The 19,474-nt window shown below is 38.9% G+C and overlaps 1 protein-coding gene across 1 annotated transcript in view; it reads left to right on the forward strand.

Annotated features, from left to right (window-relative positions):
• Window positions 1-19,474, forward strand: part of SHC3 (SHC adaptor protein 3) — a 62,695-nt gene that overhangs the window by 21,953 nt on the left and 21,268 nt on the right. The window contains exons 2-4 of the mRNA XM_086629123.1: window positions 2,217-2,287; window positions 15,258-15,321; window positions 17,915-18,034. Of these exons, the coding sequence (XP_086485249.1) occupies window positions 2,217-2,287; window positions 15,258-15,321; window positions 17,915-18,034 (255 nt within the window). The remainder of the gene's footprint in view (window positions 1-2,216; window positions 2,288-15,257; window positions 15,322-17,914; window positions 18,035-19,474) is intronic.

Raw genomic sequence — 19,474 nt, forward strand, 5'->3', positions numbered from 1 at the left:
ATCACTTCGTTTTAAAAGACTTGTGGCAAATATAGAAAAGTGAAAAAACAAGTGCAATCCCAGACAGTTTTAGTATTGAGTGGTCTAAATGAACAAGTTGATGAAATAATGGAAACCAAACATTTCAGTAACAAAAAATCATTGGAATACCTTTGAATAATTATACCATTTACAGCGCGTTTAATTATAAAAGTATCTCACATGAAATAAATATTTGGGAAAATTTATCTATAAAAGCATCCTAGAACTAAAACAAAATGACAGACAAAGAGTACAGGAAAACATCTTTCATTGTTCTACATTGGCATAACTTAACTGACTTCAGCTGATTATCTCAACTGATGTTTAATGAACTTCATCTCCATGCAAATCAAATCACTCTCTGAGATTCTTAAAAAATAGAGTTAGTGGCTTAACTTCTGGCATTGGAGCATGAAAACATTCTGGATGCTTTAAGCACTCAGGCAGAAGTATATGTAAAAAGGAACCTACCTCTAATAAAATACAAGGATTACCTAATTTTTCACTGATAGAGGAGGGATGATAATCTAAACAGTTTGAGAGTATGACCCTTAGCTAGGAACCTCCATGTGCCAGGACCTCTGTAGACAAGACATTTTCCAAAGGCTTTTCAAAAAACATGAGATTTCAGGAGATTTCTAAAAAATTCTAAGAAATAGATCTTTTCTTTCAGAAACTGTGGGCTATTATAATCCAAGTTTAATAGGATTGAATAGGAGTCACTCGATGTTCTAGTTTATTTTATTCAGTGTGGTAATGACTTTTTTACATTTGATAGCAATAAATTAAATAATAATGGACATGTGAAAACAAACTAGATACTCCTTGACCTTGGAAATAGGTTGTGACGTACATGTTTATACAGAAAAAGCATTGCCAAAATTCTAGATAGTATAGTTACTGGTATAGTAATTCTCTAATCAAAAGATCATTTTTTCAACATAAATAAAATTCCTAAACAGACACAAAATGGTGGCCTCACTTGGTTTTGGCACCAGTTTCATAGAATCACAGAATCATAGAATGGTTAGGGTTGGAAGGGACCTCAAAGATCATCTAGTTCCAACCCCCCTGGGACACCCTCCACTACACCAGGTTGCTCAAAGCCTCGTCCAACCTGCCCAAATATAGAACGGATATAAAAACTGATATAAAACCGAAATGAAAACACAATACTGGAATAGCATTATCAGGCTTATTATGTAAAGACTCATCCCTGTTTCCTCTAACTTTCAAAAGTCAGGTGTGTGGCTGAGTACTTAACCTACGCACAAAGATCCTGCCGTGGGATATGCCACGCGTGAGTTGGTTTGTACAAAGCTACTATCCAAATATCTGCTGAGAGCTGTAGCTGCATGTAGACTTTAGCACATGCAAATTATGCCCACTTTTGGAAGCAAGTCCGGAAGATTCACCTGAGGTTTTCTTGCTCCTGTGATGGATATTGTTGTATTTTAAAATATTTTCTAAGAGCACTCCCTCTGTTTCATGGAGATGCAAGGCAGAAATCTGGGTCAGTGAGTCTGGTCTTTTCATAATACTAGCTAACCTTCATGTCATTCCTCTCTTGAATGACCCTATTAAAGCCATCTCCCAGTATGGGTTATTAGTATATTTTGTTAGCATTGTCGTATATCTTCATACTACTGTCATTAATAAAAATATTATATCCCATCTAACCCTGAGCTGGTTATTAAGAAATCCTCTTTGGATTGCTGGTGTTCTTTTCAGCTTTCCCTGCTATAATTTACCTTTTTTTGTACTAATGAGGCTTAGTTCTCTCCCTCTTAAATAAGATTTTCCTACTAACCAGTGCTAGATGAATTTGCTTTACCACACTTCCTTTTTCATTAATATTATTTTTTACTTTGATTAGCATTATATCTAAAATGGAACGATTAAGATAGAGGAAAATTAAAAAGCACAGCAACATAATATGAACTAGGTGTATTACAGTGATTAGATTAAATGTAAAAAGTTATGTTGAACCAGACTTGACACTTAAATGAAATAAAATGTTTATGGAACAAATCTGTGACATACAAGAGCATAATCTTAAAAACATACCTGACACATAGGATAAATCGAATGTAAAAATAAGAATTGTACGATGCCTTTTAATTATTAGCTGCATTTTCTCCTGGAACTCAAGAATAGTTTTAATACGTTTTCCAACTCTTTCTTTTTCCTTACAGTACTTGGGGTGTATAGAAGTCTTACGCTCAATGAGATCTCTTGACTTCAATACTAGAACACAGATTGCAAGGTAAGACTTTGTACAAGTATGGTTTTTAAAGTAACTTCTGAATCATGTCCCTGTCTATGTTTAGCCTGTATCCAGGGCTAAACAATAGCCAACTGTTCTATTACACAACGACCCCATCCTGTTCCAGGAGGGGAACTGGGGAAAGGAGAAAGACCCATGGGATGAGATAAAGAACTATTTAATAATTGAAATAAAATAAAAATTGGAAATAATGATAATGATAACAATAATAATATAAACACGCAAGGGATATACAGTGCAGCTGCTCACCACCCTTTGACCAATGTCCAGCCTGTTCCCAGCTAGTGATCTCGGAGCAGGGAAGTCCCTAAATCACAATCCCAGAAGAGACAGAGTAGGCCTTGGGAGCAGAATGACGGGCGAGACCCTCCAGGGATGGCAACCACTGAGGAAGAGAGAGAACTCATCCTCAACAAACTTTCCGATTTATACTGAGCATTACATTACATGGTATGGAATATCCATTTGCCAATTTAGGTGTCAATCAGCCTGGCTACACTCCCCCCAGGTTCTTGAACATCTGGATCATTAGCAAGAAGAAATTGAAAAATCCTTTATCACTATGGATACCTGCATACCATGGCTGACTACAAACTAAACCAACTTTGGTTTTAGTCTTACCAACTTTGTTCTCACCAAATCAGGTGCTGCAGTCTTTTTAAAATTGCAGCTTACTTTGGAAATGTAGCTTCTCTGAACAGAAAATTGATTCTATGATTCTATCCCAGCAAGACCAGGACAGTCCCAGAGTGGAAAGGCCAGGAAGATGGCAAAACACATAGTAAATAATTTTTGGATACTGTAAGTCCGCTTTTTAATTTTGCTTTTAAAGGTAAATCTCTCACCTGGTACTGATATAGCTTCAATGGGGCTAAAAGGATATTTTCTTCATGGTCTTTTGATGTGCAAGGAACTGCTTTAGAAAATTTTTGCCTGTTTGTTATGCCAAATAAGGTACCAATTTCATGACATTTAAGCCAGTGAGGATTAGGATATGCTTAAAATCTACAATGCATTTGTCAAAATGAGTCTAGGGAGCTGGTTTGGAGCTGCCTGTTTATTGGTTTTAATACTAATTTCTTATGAAAATATGTGAGATTACAGAAGGATACAAATGAAGATACATCACCACAATCATACCAGAGACAAATGAAAGAATGTTGTCTCTTCCAGGCTGTATGTAAGAAACAATAAGCTGTTATTAGGTTCTTATTACAATTCTTTTAAGTCTGTCACGGTGTTTTCGTAAGAGCAATACGTAAGTACAGCACTGTCTTAAGAAGAGTCCATGAATCATTTTATTTCTGGGAGACTATTTTCTGAGAAGTAGAGGAAATAGTGTTTCGCAGGCATTTTCACTTGAAAAGCTGAGCTCATTGATTTCAGAGGACTGTACCACTGACGTCTTCTAGGAACTAGAAACAATGTTTTCAAATTCTGGCATTGAAATAATGAAGTAATCCTTTCCAAAAGAACACATATGAAGTGATATAACTGGATACTTGAATTTCACCTCTTTGAGGCATCTTAACAGTTGCTGATAGTCTATGATAAACCATTTGTCATACCATCGACAGCTAAGTATTTCTTTTATTAAATGAGAAAAATTACTTATTTTTAGGCTTGGATACTGATTGTATGGTCTATATGCGTTCACTGTGAGTTACACTTGCACACAGCAGCTTTGAGTTGGACATCGTGAATCCTCACAAAATGTTAATCACTAATTTGTCAAGATACTGTGTTGATGAGGGGCATAAAAGCACAAGGACAGGTAAATGACAGAATTATGGTTTTCAGGCAATGTAGACTATGGAGGCCTTTGAGAATTTTACTACTGTATTTCTTTAAACTCATCATGTACAGTTCTGTGGTATTTGCAGCAATGACCTTTTAAAATGATTTCATGTCTAAGCAGACTTGTAGTTCCAATGCAGGTGGCACATTTGTGTTTACCATTTGGAAGTTAAATGACAACTGGCACGTGAAACAGTTGTGATAGTTTTTGGGTTTGTATTATATACCTGAAAGTGAACTGAATTCGGCTTTATTTTTCTGCACAGTCTCTTTCATTATATGTCTTCACTGGAATAGCGTTGCACTTTTATTGTTATCTAGCTTGAAGACACAACTCTGCCATTAATACTTAAGCATATTTGCTGATCTAAAGCAATATGTTTGGCACAAACGTAGTATCTTTGTCTCACAGTTCTTTCAATGCAAAAATGATTCTTGGCTTTTACTGTGAAACAGACTCGGAATTATGTTGTCTTTTTTTATTTTCTGCCCAAGTTATAGCATATCTTACTACGTAGTGGGCATTTTTTTTTGGCTCATCTTCCTCTGATCACATCTAGAGCACAGGATATTTTTTCAAGCAGGAAGTTCTATCTTCCTGTTTTGCTTTTTATTTTGGATTTGCAATTTTCTATTTATCTGAAAGCAATGAAGACTTATTACTCATCTTTCTAATGCTGTAGTTCCTGATCTAAAACTTTTTTGAAAGTAGTTTTTAAGTGACTTTTGAATCAGGATCTAGCATCTTAATCTGCGTTTCAGTAATTCATATTCTCTAGAAATCCTCACGCCATGTCTTAAGTTTTAAGTACCCACGGGAAGCTGTCTGTGCTGTGCTTTGTCATGTAGCATTTCACATACAAGCTGAATCTTTATTAAGAAAATAATATTAAGGAATTATTAAAATTCGTGTTTGCTGATGGAACTTTCTCATGGGCATTAAGAAACAAAACATACGCCTCAAGGTATGTACTGAGTTAATAAGGCTGATGCTCTGATATTACAGGCGCCAATTCCCTTTTCCCCTCTGCAGCCTTTTGATTACAAATAAAATAAAAGTACCTGAAAGTTATGTTCATGTCTACTGTGTCATACATTTATATTTAGCTATGTCCATTGCTGATTTCTTCATAGCCTGTCACCAGTAAGAAAACTGTGCTTGTAACCTGATGGCTCGAGACAGAGTGTGCTGAGGCTTGAGTCTGTAGATCTAGTAGTGTTAGCTGTGGCTGCTCCAGCTGAGGAACCTTGATCCATAGCTGCAGTAAAAGCTTTTCTGTGTATGGGGCTGTATAAACTATTCTATGCTGTTTCCCATAACTGGAGAAACAGGTGTCAAGGCAGCTCTGATCCCTTTCTGACCCATAACTTTATAAATTGATCCTACTGCATATGTCACACCTGTTCAATCTATTATTTTTTCCAAGACCTTTAAAATCAATCGTAGATGAAAGTGATCTATCTTGGGCCAATATGACTTTTGGTATTATGCAGTATTTACTAAGTACAATTAAAAACCAGTTAGAAAAGATGAACCAAGTTACCTGATTCAGTGTGGAAGTCTGGATGCATTTCTTCCTATTAAGCACACATTGTGCTTGCCAAAGTACTTACTCCCTTTCTAGCACTGCATCACACCCCTGTCCCTTCCTGCTTTCTTACCTTTGCTTCTCCTCCATGTTGCTCAAACATAGGAAGTCAGCCATTAGGAATCCTACGTTTGCCTTTTTTTCTGTCTTCTGGTTATTGCGTATGTCACTTTATCTCTCTCCTAGCCTTGAGGAGCAACAAAAGCCCAAAGATGAGCAGCACCAGTTCCTAGAAGATAAAAACTTCTGTGGCTTACTCATGGTGGGGTGAGATGCGTAGTCTCTGGCTTTGCTGCAAACATTGGGTGTTATTTTGGAGAAATCATTAGCCACAGTCACAGACAACTGTGTGATTAAACGAATTAGTGCTTGTAAAGGGGACTTAAATCATTGGGTGAATATTTAGAAATTCCTTAAAAATTACGCTAAGATTTCCAGTTACCTAGTGAATTAGACACCTCTTCTTATTAAATAAGAAGTTAATGGGAAAAGCTTGTCTGGATATTTTGAATGGTTTTGAAAATCCCAGCTGTTATAATTCATGCGTTAGGAAAGCATATAGATTGGTGTGCAGACATGGACCAGTCTGACAAATGAAGAACTGTGACTTCAACTCCAGGAACCGGATTGAAGCCCCAGTGTAAACAGTTTGGTCAGCAGTCTTCCTTTCCTTGTCACAGTCATGTGAAAAATCAGCTTGTGCCATCTAATGCTGTCGTTCCTGGCCTGTGACTTGTCTTTGTTTTGCTTTTTCGCTTTTTGTAAATTAAAATGCTAAAACTCGCAGCAATACATTTGTCTTCATGTGAAAGCAGTGAGCAAGCACTTTCACTTGTCATACTCTTCATCAGATCTTAACAGTCTTGGTGGTGCCTGACAAAAGGTATTGTTATCCTAATTTTGGATCTGATTTGAGGAAAAATGAACAGCTATGTACAATTTATAGCAGATTTTTCCCTTCGTCATTACGCATTTGAAATCTCGAGATTCCTTCACTACAGGAGAAATAGGAGAACTAGAGTAGGATTAATCAGTTTTGTTGTATTTATTCTTTTGTGTAAGGAACGTAACGTCATGTGAATTCTTGAGCAAATAAATGGATGCGCAAGCCAAGGGTCAGCAGTTATGCACAATGATAAATAAAAGCCAGCTGAATCCACATGTTTCATCATTAATTATCCAATGATAATTCTTGTAACGTATGTGAAGTTGAGATGACTTTCTTGGGCAGCAAGACGAACAGAAGTGTTTCATCCCCAACATAGCGGAGGAACGGGAGGACTAGCAGGCAAGACTGCTCAGCTAACCGCAGGTGGCAAGCGGTCCTAAGTTCATCTGAAACCTACCATCATCGTCACAGAAAGGAACCGCTCTTAAGCTTGCATGGCCAGGCCCTTTGTGCCCTCAGGCTGTTTATTAAAAAAAAATTAAAAATCAGGTAACATTCTTTTACAACATGTGCCGTGTTTGCGGTTCATGTAGTATGTTTGTATGCTTATTGTTAAATCCGTTATAGTGTAGCGAGTCTTCACTACCGTGTTGCGTGCGTGAGTGTAGTTGTGCGCTGGATTGAATTAGAATGATGGTGCATGCACTCTTCGTCCTACAGCTGTGTTTGGCTGCATGTGCCTTGGTATCTTAACTGAATGCAATCAGTTTACTGCATGCAGTTTCAGAAAATCGCACCTCCTCATGCCGAGTAAAACATTATGTTGCATGTTGTGCTAATAGCAAGTAGATCAGAGGACTGAAATACTTCATATCAGCAGTGGACCTGGATCCAAACTCTGATCCCAATCCTTTCTATGAACTCTGTGGGGGTGAATGATTTGAAAGAGATTCTTCAAATTTGGGTCCTGAAGTTTATTAACCATGAAAACCAAACCCATTTATGCCAATATCCCAAACGTCTGGAGGGGAGATGATGGAAATCCAGATTTTAGAGCTGGGTTCGAGTCCAATGCTAAGCAATATGAATGAAGTTCAGTTGATGTAGTGTTTCTTTCAACTGTGTCTGTATTCTTTCCAGAAATTCACTGTCAGCAAGCACCACTGAAAAAAGGATGGAAGACACTGAAAGTGAAGAACGTTTCGCCTGTGATTTTTGAGGGCAGCTAGGTAACGTGTTATCTGCAGTGAATTCTGTATTCAGTCTCCTTCTTAACATGCTCTCTTGCTTGGAAGGTGAGTATGTTTCACCCCTGCTTTCTTCTACGTGGACTCTGGATCTGGGATAGTGCTTAGGGGATGGCATACCCGCACAGCAATCTGAATGCACAGCTCTATGTAGGAAGGGGTGTGAACGAGAATCCTCTTTCCTTGTGCACAGTTACTTCAGGGCCAAAGCTCCAGGAAGCACAGGGTGCTGACTACTGTTTAGTTCACCAGGAAGCAGGATTCCCAAAAGTAGATGAGCCCATCCTTATAATTCATACAGCACACCTCTAAGGGGGCAATGACAGCTATAGTACCTGACGCTGTCAGAGAATAATTTACATTTGCTCGTTTAACTGTCATTAGCACAGAAACGTGTTAGAATAAATAGAGTTTTGTGTGTTTAACATCAAAATCTTTCGTTTTCAATATAGCATTAGTGGGGAAAATGTTAACTAGTATTTGGATTAATTCAACTGATGTATAGTAATGTAAAGCCTGAGCGAGAATAATTAATTGAGCTCCCCCATTCAACTTGCCTTTGTGAGAAGGGAATGGGGAAGGTGGAGAGTTGAAAGCCAAATGGCCACGGAAGCAGTTTTGAGTATAGCTATACCCTGTTTTTTCAGAAAGCTGGTGGCTCCACTTCGCTCTGCAGAAGCAGAATGGCTGAGGCACAGTGGTCTTAACAAATTTTAAATACAAATTGCAATGCAAAGTTAACAACTGCCTAGCACCTTGGAAACAGAGACATGCAAGTTCTTCTGCTGATAGCACCTAGCAGTTTGATTACACAGGGAAATGAAGAGACAGGAATTTAAGTGTCTTTCATATGACATGTTCAGTCACACCAGACAGTTCGTCACCCCTGGACAGTCCTTTTTGGCAAATACAGCTTGTATCTTTAGAAAATGTCATTTATCTTATCTATCTTTTGGAGTTATTCAAAAGGGCATTGTTAGAACTCTAATCTTCTGATAAAAAAAGGGGTTTGGAAGATATCTATCTCCAAAGTCCTGCTTTTGACACAAAGCCAGTTAGGGGTTAGAGAAAAATATCTGTTAGATTAAATGTTTTAATTTTACTTTTGCAAGGTTTCCTATGTCTTCCTTTGAAATACCTGCTGTGGGCTACTTTTTAAGAGATAAGATACTATAGTAAATGACCTGAGGCTAGACCCAGTTTGGAGGTTGCTATGATCCTGTTTTAGCAACAGAAGAAAGTTTTGATTTCTCTCTCTCTCCATCTCCCTGATGACTACTAGAATTAACAGCTAGAGATGAGACTGATTGGAGAAAAGCCTGAAGGTCACAAAAAAAGTTAAAAGATTGGAGCTGCCTAACAAAGCTAAACATCTAAGTACAATTTTCTGTAGTTTTTCGGTATTATTGACAGAAGTTTCATATACCCACCACTTTATGTTTGTGAAAGCTACAACCAATATTGTAAGAGGTTTCCTCTTTGAAAGATACCCCAAACTTCTGACCAAGATTGTCAAAGACTAAATAGTGGTTAATTGCAGATGTATATATATAACTATGTTCTCAGCAGTGGAAAAGCAGCTGTATGCCCCTTCAGCATCGCCTCTTGGTGGCATACATTCACCATAGCTGTAAGGAAAAATGGATACTTTTTCTCCAGTTTTGCTAAAGCACAAACTTGACTGTGTGTGCATGCAGAGTGAAAAGATATATCTAAATGAGGTGTGCTACCTGATAAACAGTTTCACTCTGCATTTCTAAAAATAAGACCATTTTTCAAAATTACTGTATTAGAAGAAGTCATCAAGATCATGTAGACTTCTCTGTTACTGATGAATGAAACAGAGTTTCTGAAACTTGCATGTTATAAAAGAAGGTACAGATTGTACTGAAATTGCCTCAAATATTCCCTCGAGTTAGATCATCTATAAATACTGAGAACAGAGCTGTCATTGAGCATACCAATGAATAAAAAGTTTCTTTGGCAGTAAAAGTGAAAGAGTCCTCTCGAGTGCATTGACTTCTGTTAGGAGATAGATGTGAGTCTCACACTAAAGATGCAGGAGCATAAGAATAACAACCATTGGGTAGATGGCATACTACATACCTAATAGCATGTGGTGCTCTATGTCTAGCATTTACCAAATTCAGACCTTCTACTGTATAAAGTTTATTAGATAAACTAAAAACGAAGTCGGCCAGCTTCCTTTCATTTTCTGCTTGTAGATTTTCTACACGTGAAAAAACTCCGTTTCAAGAAACAAAATGAGCTGAGGGGAAGAAAAGGAGTCGTCGTCTCTTTGCTCTACAAGTGACAACAGCGTGCATGCCACATCTGCTAATGTTGCTTTATTCCACAAACTGTTTCTTCCAAGCTATCCATTGCTTGTGCAGTCAGGACAGGCTTCATTTTGGTCAAACTGGTGTGACAAATGGCATCACTTGCACCACTTGTGGGGGAGGCTCCCTGCCTGGCACAGTACTCTGAATTTGTGGCAGTAGGTGCATCCATGCCACACAGTTAGCCTCTTCTTCCTATCCGTGCTCTCTGCTCTGTTTCCCTTGGCTACTTCTTCAGCTTTACATCTTCCAGACATGGTCAATTTGCCAGTTGGTGTTTGAAGATCTGTAAACAGTAACATACTGGTTTAGTCTTCAGAGCTTGTGAATGTCTCCTCTGCTACTTCGGATGGCATATGCTTATTTTGCCTGTTTTGCAAATGAACAAATAATATTTGAATTATTAAATGGATTTCTAAAAATGTATTTTTTGTCTCCATTTTTTTTATTTTTCAGAAGCAAGTTATTTTTGTATTGGGTATAGATTTTGTTTCTCCTCAGCACACAACACTTGGTAATAATTTATAAATTATTAAAAAAAATTGGCAGGAATAGAATACTGTGAAGAAATAGCTGGGAGCCTTCTGTACAATTCTTCTAGACGTGTCATGCTTTCATTTAAAAAATGAAATTTAATGTCTGGTATTTTAACCTGTGAAGACCTACACTTTGAAAGTGGTAAAGATAAATTTGGAAGTTATAGGATACTAGAAGATATTAACAAGTCAATACTGGTAGTTTTTAGGTCCCGTCATATAAAACATTTCAGACTAAAAACTAGTCACAGTTTTTGTCTCAGTATTTGAGATGGCTATATGTTTTCCAAATACATTGAGAAAATCTGTGCAATTTTTATTTGCCTGTCATCACCCTGAAATATGAGTTCCAGAATTCTGTTTTTTAATCAATTAAATCATATTAATTAAAAACTGCAACAACAAAACCTAGCATCACAGCCAAAAAAAATCATTGAAACCACAAGAAGGGGAGGGAATTTTCATGTGATGGTGTCTCATAGAGGAACAGATTAGAGCTTCCTGAGTGGGCTACTTTATATAACTGTCAGAGTAAAATATGACTAAAGCTACGAAAAATATCAGGGCATTAGCCTTTTTAATGGAACAAAATGGCAATGTAAAATGTCTTTTTTTCTGTCTCAGAGAGATGTCAAGTCACTTTAAAGCAGAATAGGTCAGCCTCGGAAAACGCATATTGGTAATTTTTCACTGGATACATTTGCGTGCTGAAATTATATTCAAAATACACAACGTGTTTTGTGCCAAGAAAGTGACTCCACAGTATGACCATCTGCAAAGTAGAAAATACTCTTGGACAGATTTGGAACTCAGCATGTTGTCCCTACTGCAGACAGCGCAGTAGCTAATTTTACAAGAGATCAAGGTAACTCTTCACTGGTATTTATCTGAGCCCAGCTAATGAAACAGCATGGGTCTTAGAAAGGTGTAACGTGCATTGTGTCGAATAATTTTCTTATTGGAAAGGAAGTGAATCTAGTCACTTCCAACTTTTCCAGACTCTGTGTAACTGTTTAGCCATGTAGATACGTCAAGAACTTTTTCTTTTGCCTTGCTTAGACAAGTGTTTGCGCGCACGAGTCGGGAAGCAGCACTCCCAACTGGGCAGCAATATCTGTTTCTGGGCTTGATTTGTGGCTCAGGTGTTTGTGCTGAAGAGGCATCTGCAAATTTCATTTGCTGCAAAAAAAGCTTACGTCTGCCTTGTGCTGCCTGGCAATGCAAGCCGGAAAGAAGTCTTTAGGATGTCTTTTCCACATCACTAGGCTATCTGTGTAAAGACTTCCCCCCAAAATGTTCTAGAATATTCTGAACAGAGAGATCCAGGAACCTTCCCCTGGAAAAGTGTGTATCAGCGCGGTGGCAGATATTCGGCTGTCCTTTTTCTTCCCATTTTCATCAAACACTTCTTTAAGACTCCCTAACTCCCAGGTGAGAAAAGTACTGTGTCTTTTGTTCCAGATACATAAAGAGTTGCTGCCAGGCCACTCTGACCTCGGCTAGGCAGAATTGCTCTATGAATATCTTTTCTGAAGTTCCTAGGTTTTTCACCAAAAGTATTGTTAACTTAGACCCTGCAGTTGCTTCAGTACATTTAGTATTCACTGAATTTTGAAAACCAAAGTTAAAAGAATTGTCAAATTCAAGTTCAGATGTCCTGCCTGATCTGACCTGTCTCTCAATGAGCTGTCAGCTTCCTCTGGTCCTTCCCCCCATTTCCAGTCTTCCAGCAGACTTTGGGAACTCCGAGTTTGGTAAAATCGAGGTGATTTACTAAAAGGAAGACAGATAGTTGGAAAATCTATAGTGCTTTGTGACTGAGTGAGAGGATGTACATCTTAGCTTTTCATCTGCTTCGTGCTTTTCCGGCTCTGCTGAGGCCAGGTGCGTGAATGGGAACCAAGGCTGCCTCGGCAACCCTCAGCCCTGGGCTTCAGCCTCTTCAGCTGGAGCAGCTCCTCTCCTACACTTGAGTGGCGGTTTTGATCAACAAGGTCCTTGAGTCAGATGGGTCTATTGAGCAACGTGCTTTATGTCTGATTATCAGGAGCTGGCAGGCGAAGAGGCAGTGGCAAGACCACTACAAATCCCAGCCCTGCACCAGGAAAATAACGAGTTTGTGAATGTTTTTGTTTGTTTGTTTGTTTTGTTTGTTTGTTTTTGAAATTCCCTTTTCTTCCTATCCGCTCCATACTGCTGCCAGAAAGAGAAGATGGTAGAGGCAAATAGGAAGAGAAAGGAAGTTACAGTCAAATTTATTGCTCAAGCACAGTTCATCTCTCTGAAACATAAATCCTTTTTGTGAGAGGCAAAACCTACGAGGGATCTCAATGCACTAATCAGACCGGTGGAGGAGACAAAGAGGATGAAGCGCTGGTGGTGCCTCTGTGTCGGCAGCTTGGCCAAAATGCCTGGGAAGTTCAGACACATGAGAGGTGTGGGTCTGAAAGACAGCAGTGAGCTAGGGGCTGCCACAGGCCTGGACTTCCCACCCCGTTGCCTGCAAATGCTTTGGTTCGGTGCAAGAAAGAGATGGGAAACCATAAGTTTTAGCTGTGTGGCAAGGCTGAAGGGATGGCTCTGCATAACATAATGTCTGTTCACTTTTCCTGAGTCAAAGAAAAGCATTTTTGGTGGAGAAGAAAAATATTGCTTTTTCCTGATTACTGTTTCAGGAGTAACTTGTGTCTCAGTATCAGTGTGTGTGACGCTTGCTGTGTTGTATTTCTAAGATGCATCAGGGCTGCTCTTTTAAAGCAACCGATTTTTACTTTCTCTGTAAGAAAAATTAGTCGCTACTTTAACTAAAACACTTGTTTGGAGTCAAAGAAGCATTGTGGTAAATGTGGGAACTAAATACAAGCACTGAGCTGTGAAAAGGAGTGCAGTTGTGGCTGTAATGGTCTGAGGGCATATGTGAGGCACCATTTGTATGAGAGGCAATTTTATTAGATGAGCAGATGTAGTTGGGGGAAAAAAAAAAAAGAAAAAGATGAGCTGTGGAACAAACAAGTTCTTCTCTGGACCTGGAGAAAGGATCATGTGCCTGAAAGCTTTTTTGACTGTCCCTTGCTATAAATCTCACACTTCTTCAGAATGACAAGACTTTAAACCTGCTGCAAGGCCTGTACCACCTCCACAAGCACCCACCACTCTTGCAGGTGATTTGAACTTTGGATTGGGCCCTAGCTGCAAGCACCTGGTGCATAACTGTGTAGTGATTACTGATTGCAACTGGATAAATCTGTGACACTTGCTGAGCCATTACATGTTGAATGCTGATACGTATATGACATTTGTCTCCTGACGTACTTGTTGATCTTGTGCGTTCACCTAATGCATAGTTGAAATATCGTCCTGCACATGGTATAAAATTAAAATTATATTTTTATCAAGGCTTTGATTATTCTGACAATCGTGTAGCTTGTAGTTCATTGTCTCCCATTCTGTATTCTTTTTTTTTGCATAAAATACATGTTATTTGCATGAGTTTAGGTCTAAATATAACATGCTGTTAATCTCAATCCATATTTAAAACAGTTAAACAAATTTTTGAATCACTTTTACTTGTCCCTGTGCAACCGTTCTGTCTTACATTATCAACAGGACAGGTCTACTACAGTTTTGTAGCTAATGGTCATAGGAAGGTCTCTGCGTGCATGGGAACAAATTCTAAATACTGACTAGATTGAATATTCACATAATAAGTTGTAAAATACTGAAAGGGACTGTAAGATTTGTTTGTAGCAGTATGATTTCAAGAGTTTTTGTAGTGTGTAGTTACTATTCTATGAGAGAGTACAAATTCAAATTAATTTTCAACGTGTGTTTCTTTCATTCAACCTGAGTGTGATGGGAAGACTGAAGCCATATGAGAAAACTGAAGCAAAATGTTGAAGGCATTAATTTTGCTTACAATGTAAAAATAGGGCCATAAATAAATTATTCAGGTCGTATTGAACAAATATAAATTAAAATTTTGTACATCGTATGTATTATATGCAACATGCATAATACCAGGAATATTTGAGGGTTCTGACACTATCTAAAGCCAAGTGATTTTGCTCTGACTGGAAAAATGCATAGTATAATTGTCAGAAAAATGATAGTTGCTACCTCTTACATTACAAGAAAGGTTTTAAAGAAAAAGTTGTAAACCAATGTTGATTAAAGACATGTTTTATGATCAAATTCCTCGTGGCTTAATAAGGTACAAAAATGAGACTTGGAAGTAGGTATTAAGACAAATATTCTAATTTATGGTGAGAAAAGGTATTTTTAACAGCACAAGAAAACATTTTTATCCTTTGTAATTCTCAAGATGCTCTGCCTTACACTAGCATTGACTCTTTGCTGTCTTCTGTTTCACACTGAAGTAATCTAAATTTGAATGGCACCTGTTTCAGCCTTGAGAAGAGAGCTAACTGACCGGCTAACTATCCTCACTTGTGAACAGAAATACGGTCTGGAGCTGCTCTCTCCCAGTGCATTTCAAGTATAATGAAAAAATCTACACATTCATTTGCCATAAAGCTTTTTTCTGTCTCTTCAGGGAAGCAATCAGTCGTGTTTGTGAAGCCGTGCCTGGTGCCAAAGGAGCCTTCAAGAAACGAAAGGTATTTTGCTTTTCTCCTAGTGCAGTTGACTGTGTTTTCTTAGTTCAACACAAGAGGAGAGGAGGCACAGCAGGCAGGTGACTTTAAAGCAGCTTTGAGAATTGCAGATCATTAATCATTTAAAGTATTGGCTGTTTTCCCCCACTGTATGTTGCCTCTTGCCCTTTGGTCAAGATCTGCTTTTGTAGGCATCTAGAAGTATGAGTATGTCTAGGAAAAAGATTGTGGCTTGTCTTTATATTCCTACGATAGAAAACCCCTTTTCTTTCTTTTGTAGATTGCAGGTGAAAGGCTTAGAACAAACAAAAAGGGATGCCTTTTCATAAAATGCATGAGAAAATTGTGGAAATAGGTGCTGGAAGCTATTGCAGAGGCCAAAAACATACATAGTTTTGAAAGTGATTAGATATGTTCTTGGAGCATAGCTCTACTGGTGACAGTTAATGAGTCTGGAAATCACTGATTTCTAGAAATGGAGAGAACATACCAGGTGATCCTCTGTTCCCTCTGCTCTTTCCTTTAACCCGTGGATGATGCTCAGTGGCCAGCACTGTGGACAGGTCCAGTGGGCATTGGCCTGACATGATTATTACCATGTTTTTATTCTTATTTGTGTGGTAGGAGTTAGGCTCTTCAGGCAAGGAGTGGAGGAGGCTTTGGCTTGGCTCATGCACTGCCTGCTCTTCCAGGGGCCTGTTAGCAAAGCCGGAATTTAATGCTAACTCTAAGGCAAGGAGCATAGAAAGCAATTAATTATAGCCCTTCTGTGTGTCATTGAGCACAGGAGAACAGGCAGGTGAAGGACAAGGTCTATCTGCTTCCCCAGCTGCTTGGCCGTCTAGGCAGAATCCCAGCAGAAAGGGATGGGCTGAAATGCCACGTTTGCAATGGAGTATCTTCCCCTTGTAAATAAGGTGTACGTGGCAACGTATGTCACAGCGTAATTGGAAATTGTCTCAGAAATTAAGGTTGTGGTTACTTCCTGCCACAAAATTTATCACATTGGCATTTCCAGGTTCTCTGGCTTTTCTTTTTAAACATGCAAGTAAAGAGGAAAATATCTTTTTCCTTGGAAAGGAAAATGATGCAAAATATCATTAGAAAAGTAGGTTAAACAGAGTCCCAAGTGCCTAGTGAGACACCTTGCTGTATTACTGGTTCTAGAAGCAATGTTGCTTATCAGTTATTGAAAAGACCTAGTGTTTTTAAAGTAAGTCTACTGGCTGAGAAGAAAATCTGCCCAGCAACAGAATTTCAGATAAATGTTGAAGACAGGTATCTTTTGCCAGTCTGTACTTTCATCATGCTTTTGCCACTAGTGGCTTACGAATTTAGTTAAGGTGACACGTACTTCTTGAGGCCAAGTTTTCACACTTTACCCACACTGTGGGCAGGTGATCCTTAGGCATGAGCTGGGAATCATGAGGGTTTAAGGAAAGAAAAGAAACAAGAATGTTCAAAAGAGCTTGTTTTAAAGAGAAGTTAATGAAATGCTAGCTCTGTAAGATGACAAAATAGGCAGCACGAATGTTATCTGTGATCAATATGTAGGTAGTGTATTTTTAATCAATTAAACAGAAGGGAATGAAGCAAAAACTGAATACATATACTGCTTTAAGGGGTAAAGAAGCACAAGTGTGTCCATCCTGTTAGGGACAAAACTTTCTAAGTATGCAGGCAGCTTAGGACAAATGCAGATACAGTGGCAGAAGAACACTACCTCCAGTCACAGCTTTGATTTTATATCCTAATGACCAGCATAAATATTCACCAGTGTAAGTACAGCAAGTGGAGGGCTTGGTCTGTTATTGCTGGCCAGCCTGATTTTGTACAGGCTGTGGTTACACAAAAGAGGCTGCTCTCACGCTGTCAAAGGTGAGAAGTTTGTGAACTTTGCTTTGGCAGCATAAATCATATTGCCACAAAGCCCCCTGAGATCTAGTGAAAGGCCTCCGAAAGTTATCGATATTATTACATCCCCTTTATTACATTCTCACAATCTGTGTCTATTCTCTGAGTTAGGAGTAATCTTCAGCTGCATGTTACTCCAGCATGCAGAGCTTTTAGCCTATGGCTGGGCTTTTACCTGCTGCTAAGAAGTCTACAAGCATACTGACACTGGGTATCTCTTTCGGTGACCATCCCATCAATATCACTGGAGTCCTGCTTTCCACGGGGAAGGGGGTAGAGCTGTCAGTAGATGCAGAGCTAACAACAGATTTCTCTTCAGCAGCTGGAGCTGTTTTTACAGAGTAAGAGCATGCTGTTTTGAGATACTGACTTAAGGCATTTGTCTTAGTCTGCTTACTTGGTCCCTTTGTGAAGATGAGACTTTGCTGTCTCATAAAACCTCTGTTTTGTTGGGTCAAGACTAGATGAATACCCACCTAGCTAGTATTAGTAGTAATAGTAGTAGTAGCTGTAGTATAAATAAGAAATTATCTCCAGAGGAAAACAGTTGTTGCAATGAGATGATCTTTGAAAAGTCAGCAATGTTTTAGAAACCTTTAAGACTACAGATAACCCTGCATACAATGAAGGTCATCCCAAACAAACAGAGAACAAAATTGTGCTTTTTCCCCTCACCTCACAGCCACCAAGCAAGGTTCTTTCTAGCATCTTGGGAAAGAGCAATCTTCAGTTTGCAGGAATGAGCATAATGCTGAATATCTCCACCACCAGCTTAAACCTAATGACTCCGGATACAAAACAGGTGAGTGTAACTGCCATATTAATTTGTGAGGCTTTTGATGGTCACCCTACCCCACAATTATTTGCTGTCTTCCAAAATAGTTGCTCAAAGTTATTATTCCACAATAATGTCTATAAAATGAATGAAAACAGAATATAAAGCATTAAAGTGTTCATAGTTTATTCAACACAGCTTTGACAAACTATTTTCTTCTTGCCGTGTTCCAGGTAGCTCCTTTTTGCTCTTAAAAGACCTATAACATGAAATGGCATTTTCTGGTCGTGGGAGTTCTCACTGGGTACAATTACAAACTTTCAGTGTTAAAAGGGATGCGTTTGGAGTAAGTGACTAAAGGACTGAATGCGCATCCCTAATTTTGTTGTCATTCTTCTAATTTAGAGCCTTAAAGGACTATTCCTATCTATTCCTGAGGGCTGCTAAAAATACAGCCTCAAGGATTTTTCAGTGCAGTGAAATGCCGGTCTTTTAGAGAGACAAGGCAGCCTTTTTCTAGCAGCCCATCTCTTCTTCTTCATTGTGCTGAAGGTACAGACAGACTTTGGGGAATCACTGCAGTGGATTGTGAATGATGTATGAGATGAGAAAAATCCTTGCTCAGGGTATATATGAAGAGAAAGCAGACAGACATGCGTAGTCACTGCTGTGCTATTTGCTGTGAGCCACATACTGCGTTAGGGCACGCAACTTTCTGCCCAGATACAGCAAGAGAGGAAAAAAAAATATTTCCTGCTGTCCTTAGGAGCCTCAGGATTGAAGAATAAGAAAGAATACATACATTGTCTGTTAAAAAGCTTGCTGTTTATTATTGTGCTTTCATTGATTTATCTTCATTCTTATCCTTATTTAGAAAACATCATAATCTTCTGCAGTGAGCACTGAGACTGTGGGAGCAGCATTATGGCTGGTTGCAGTAGTTTGGAGCCTTATTATGGAACACACACAGCTGTGCTTTTTGTAAGGACAGTTGACCCCAGTCAGAAGCATAGGAACTTAATGTTAATTACATCTACTAAAGAAGTGCCAGACCCTGAAAGTTGCCTTGTCTTCAGCTGACGTCAGGGTAGAAATGGAGTTAAACCGATTTATCCCAGAGCAGAATCCTCCCCCAAATATTTTGCCTTTTCTCTGAGTTGACACAACCATTTATTTTTCTCTCCCATCATTCTTGAGGTATACTTGGTCTGGGTGCTTCAGGCCTGGGAAACCTCTGGATTCTCAGAGATCCACAGTCTGGCTCTGGTTTCCCTTGTTTCTTGTTTGTGTCAAGCACTTGATTTGAAAATAAGCATGGCCCAGCAGCTTTGCCCTTTGTGGCCTCACCCAGGAAGACGGCTGTGAACTTCTGTAATAGCCTCTTTTTCCCAGAGGGGCTGGAAAGAAAGAAAAGACAAGACGGTGTTGTTGGCCCCTAGGGTAGCTGGAAAGCAATTGCATGTATCC

The sequence above is a fragment of the Tauraco erythrolophus genome, chromosome Z, assembly GCF_009769465.1.
Source record: "Tauraco erythrolophus isolate bTauEry1 chromosome Z, bTauEry1.pri, whole genome shotgun sequence".
Taxonomy (NCBI): Eukaryota; Metazoa; Chordata; class Aves; order Musophagiformes; family Musophagidae; genus Tauraco; species Tauraco erythrolophus.